Source organism: Ylistrum balloti, unplaced genomic scaffold (genome assembly GCF_031769215.1).
Source record: "Ylistrum balloti isolate Yb309-2 unplaced genomic scaffold, AGI_CSIRO_Ybal_v1 Utg369716, whole genome shotgun sequence".
NCBI lineage: Eukaryota > Metazoa > Mollusca > Bivalvia > Pectinida > Pectinidae > Ylistrum > Ylistrum balloti.
The window spans coordinates 794,842-799,325 of NW_026781939.1; the positions used below are offsets into that span (position 1 = coordinate 794,842).

The 4,484-nt window shown below is 35.1% G+C and overlaps 1 protein-coding gene across 1 annotated transcript; it reads left to right on the plus strand.

Annotated features, from left to right (window-relative positions):
- Positions 1-304: 304 nt before the first annotated feature.
- Positions 305-1,273, plus strand: LOC132565355 (uncharacterized). Its single transcript, XM_060230000.1, has 2 exons — positions 305-575; positions 693-1,273. The coding sequence occupies exons 1-2, from the start codon at positions 305-307 to the stop codon at positions 1,271-1,273; spliced, it is 852 nt and encodes a 283-aa protein (XP_060085983.1).
- The last annotated feature ends 3,211 nt before the right edge of the window (positions 1,274-4,484 follow it).

Below are 4,484 nucleotides of genomic sequence, written 5' to 3' on the forward strand. Positions count from 1 at the left end.
ATTTTTTTAAACGTGTCAGTAGAATATCGTTTCAATACACATGATCGTTGTTTCCCTCAAGAAGTATTTACCTTTCCGATTTGCATCCACTTAAGTCATGTGAAGTACTTATGTTTCCGTTCGATAAGACCAGCGCCGGCGACGTTCAGAAAATTTACAGTGACGTCACAGTATTGATGACGTCACAAACACAATTACATCATAATTGCAATACCCATACTTCTTTCATAGTTACGCCCTAGGCTTAGATGTCGGGCGCATTTTTGATACTGCAAAGAGATAATTTTCTATAATGACTGATATGATGGGTGAAGCAGGTTTAAACGAAGTGAACATGTTGTCGTCCTATGAGGAATCACCTAAACTACAACGTCTCAAGAGGACTATGAAGGATAAATGCTTGGTGATAGGAGAAACAACAATGTACTACGGAAATTTCGGATCCGTCCAAGTCATGACTCCCATTCCGGGATCCCCGAATCTAGACAATGAATCAGAAATAGCCAACATTCCCAAAGATTACCGCAACCGCCCAACGGAAGCCGATGTTCCGCCCCAACAGCCCGAGCTCCAAGGTAAACAGTAAAATATTATTCTTAAATAATTCAAATTTGTCAATATAAAAACAAGCATCTTCTACATATATTCGCTAGAACATATCAATGATATTGACCTATCTTTATATTTAACAGCTATTTTGAAGAAAGAAAAGAAACTGGCTTCGGAAAGAAGAAAGAATACGACGGTAGACAAAAAGAAAGCTCCGAAGTATGCGTTGCCACCATTAAAAGCTCCGTCCGGTGCCACGAATAGTCGAGGTCCACAGCGGGCGTCAAAGGGAAGAACGCCGTGCCATTTCCAACCTACAAATTACACTAACTACATAGACAATACCTATTTCCTAGGATCATCAGAGGCTTGGATTCCACAACCAGGCTTCAAACCAAGCGACAAGAAAATTATGCCAAAAAACAATTTTACATCAAAGTCTTCAAGCTTGAAAAATGGATCTCTTAGTAAACTAATTGAATCGACAAAGAGAGTACAGGGTCCATCTTCGCTAGAAACTTCTTCATCTGCCAGTTTCCACCTTCCTGCTATTCATGGAACCAGCACATCAGTAGCCTCACAGACCTCCCCACAAGCTATTAAGTACATCAACATTTACAAGGACGACGGTCATCTGCCTCCGCTAAAGGTTAGCACGATGTCAATTGCCAACAGACGAATTGAAAAGGAACATTACAAAGTCACAAAGAGTTTCCAATGGTAGATGGCTGACTCCAAACATTCGAGGCCTATACAACATGCTCAGCTGCATAGAACACGCTTTGAAAAAAATTGAAACTAATAATCTTAGTATTTCATCTGGAATTTCAACTGATAATCCACCAGGAGCAGCATAGATATATGCAAAGTTAAACAATCCACATGCGATGAAGTAAAAAAAAAAAGCGAACTTTCCGGGTTTAAACAATTGGACGATTCGATCTCGAGTCATAATCCGACGAAGCGTATGCTGCCTTCCATCATAAATCCGGGAAGAGAAAAACGCCCCAGCTTTCTACATGTTATATGACCTCTATACAATGAATGTTTATTCTACTTTAAAACGATAAAATATTATTGCAGTAAAGACAGGCTCTCGGAATGTATTACACATTTAACATAGCTCTGGAAGTAAGCTGGTTCGTTACTAGTTGTGAAGATATCTTGGACATTATTCGTGAGCATACAAAATAATCATCATCAGAAAAATGAATTCCTGACTTATTCAGAAGGCGAGAAGTAGAGCAAATGGACCGTTTCTCTTTGTTCTGGGATAGAAATAGAAAGGGACCAACATGTGTACATATATGTATATTGTAGAGAGTCAAGTGAGTTATCCCCTGAATGGAAGACACAAGGACACATAGGTGTCGAGTCTGTGACGTCAGTAATATGGCAACACTGTAAAATCATGCAATGAAAGTACATAATTTTTTATTGATCTAAAATCACAATAAAAGTTTTGATTTGAAAAACATAACTCAGATTTTGTTTTAATTGCATACTTTACAATCGTATCTATGATATATAACAAATAATACCATACTTAACTGTATTAAAAACACGTTTCGGTGTGGAAGTGATGATTTAAATACAAAACATCATTTCAATTGCTGATGTAGTTACAAAATACTGGACGCATATATGTATCTTATGGCAAATAATATCGAAACACGCTGTTTGGTGACGGACAACATCGATAACATGTTACCATGAACAAAGTTTTATTTATCTTATTTATTTATCTAAATTTATTTATTTATTCCTTAATACGGAGTACATGTATTTGTATGCCTTTTTATGGATTTACAATTATTGAATACTTGTTTTTTTATTTATTTTTATTTTTTTGCGTGTGCATTATATATAAAGTATTTCTTAAATAATGGTAATTTACCTCTACTACGCCCCCTAAAATCCAGTGTATGGTGATAATTCAAGTATTCATACATAAAATAAATACTTATACTGCAATTGCATCCATTATCTACCTATCTTCAAATACAGAATTCAAAATCACCAGAAACAAAAACAAAACAGAACTACACAAAATATGCGAGAGGAACTTTTGTCCTTTCAAAAGTAGAAAGTAATTAAACTGATAAGACTCCATGAACAGTCTTTCACACTAAAGGCGAACACATGTATAATGTGCATACGCCGTAATTTCATTCTGTATATTACAGCTCATAATTAGCAATTCTTTATCGTCCCGTAAACATCCAGGGTCAAGGTGAGGCTAGGTCCCCACGCAGTAGTTGTTTACTACTATACCTCATTGAACAACGTGCAGAAGGACCGCCGCATGCTATCCATATCAATTGATGAAAAGTACGCGTATGTTGTTCAGGGATATATCCATGACATGAGCGATGCATAAAGTCAGCACTTAATAGAAAATGACACCGAAAGTTTCATTAAAAGTGACCTAAACATCGACGTGTTGGATTAAGAAAGTTACCCTCCTCTCTTCATCCCTACCATATTCCTATCCTCACATCCTTTATGAATAAATTGTGTAGAAATATGTTAACAAGCTTTCGAGTTGTAGCACGAAAAATGTGTTGAATAAATAGGAATGAATGGTTACTTGGATGGAGCCCGCTTTAATGTTTACCGGAGTGGAAATGGATTAAAGATGGCTTAGACTCTAAGTATACATGGTAAATTTTACAAATCAACATTGAATTTTTTTATCATATTCTGACTGTTATCCATCTGATAAATATTAGTTTTAACCCTTTTAACTCTGATCTCTGTCAATTAAAGCCAGCAACAAAGCTCTCTCCGTGTAATGAGAGATAACTCATTGTTTGCAAACTGTACTCCATCAGTTAAAATAATTCAGACAAACTTACTACCGTATGGGAGATAAAACGAATTCTGTCTTGACATCATACTGTTTGTACTTATCAGGCAAAGTTGCTATATTTTGAAAAAAAAATAGCCCAGTTGTTTGTATATTTGAATTAAGACAATATCCACCTGTCACGGTCTTATTTTTCGTTCGATTTACAATGGATGTCTACACAATATGTCATATAAGTCTCAAGGGAGGTAACTCTTCAATCCAAACACAGAAAATACTTTTGTTTCATATTTGGGTTAAAACAATTATAGCAAATAGCAATACCCTCTTATTTGTGACAAGTCAGTGGAAGGTGAGTTACTTCGTTTTCCTCCTTCAGAATTTAGACTAGTAATAATTCGACTGGGACATATCGTGCCCCAAACAATTTTTTGACTGCCTCTCGTGTAATGTTTAGATGAAACAACATGTTTTGGATCATCCAAGAATACACGAATAGAAGTGTATGGGTATATGATTATCTACCACAATGTGTTTTAGGGATAATTTACAATATCGTCGATTGCTTACCTTGTAACAAGACTTTCTTTTGTTAAATTCTCTGAATAGATTATATCAGAACCATGGACAGTCTCACCGGGAAAAAAAAACCCAGAGGTTATGAGAAGTCCTAAACGATGCAAATGTTTAATGTCCTGATGTTTTTTTTGTATACGGACTTATATATATATATATTATTTTGATAGGAATATATATATACATGGCCGCGAGGCCTGAAAACGTTAGTGATATATTTGTTTGTCATATTAAGTGATTTATTTTCTCTGTTTATACGATACACAAAGTTTTTATCTTTTTAAATTATATATATATATATTCCTATCATAATTATTGATATATTTTTCACATAATTTACGGCTCGAAACAGGGGGAAAAGAATCAAAGATACGACTAATGTTTTGACAGTTCAGTTGAAAATATACATACATAGCCGTCTTTTTATTTGATTTTAATCCATTATCAGTGAACAAGACATACATATGTATTACAGCATTCCAAAGAAATCGCTCGTAAAATTCTCTCGTATTGGGGGAAATTATTAGTGTTTATAAGCGTATATTCTCCA

Excerpts from the sequence above, each read along its gene's own strand:
- LOC132565355 (XM_060230000.1), top strand. The coding sequence starts at position 305 with ATGGGTGAAGCAGGTTTAAACGAAGTGAACATGTTGTCGTCCTATGAG. Across the intron at positions 576-692 it reads CCAACAGCCCGAGCTCCAAG|CTATTTTGAAGAAAGAAAAG; the intron begins GTAAACAGTAAA and ends TATATTTAACAG.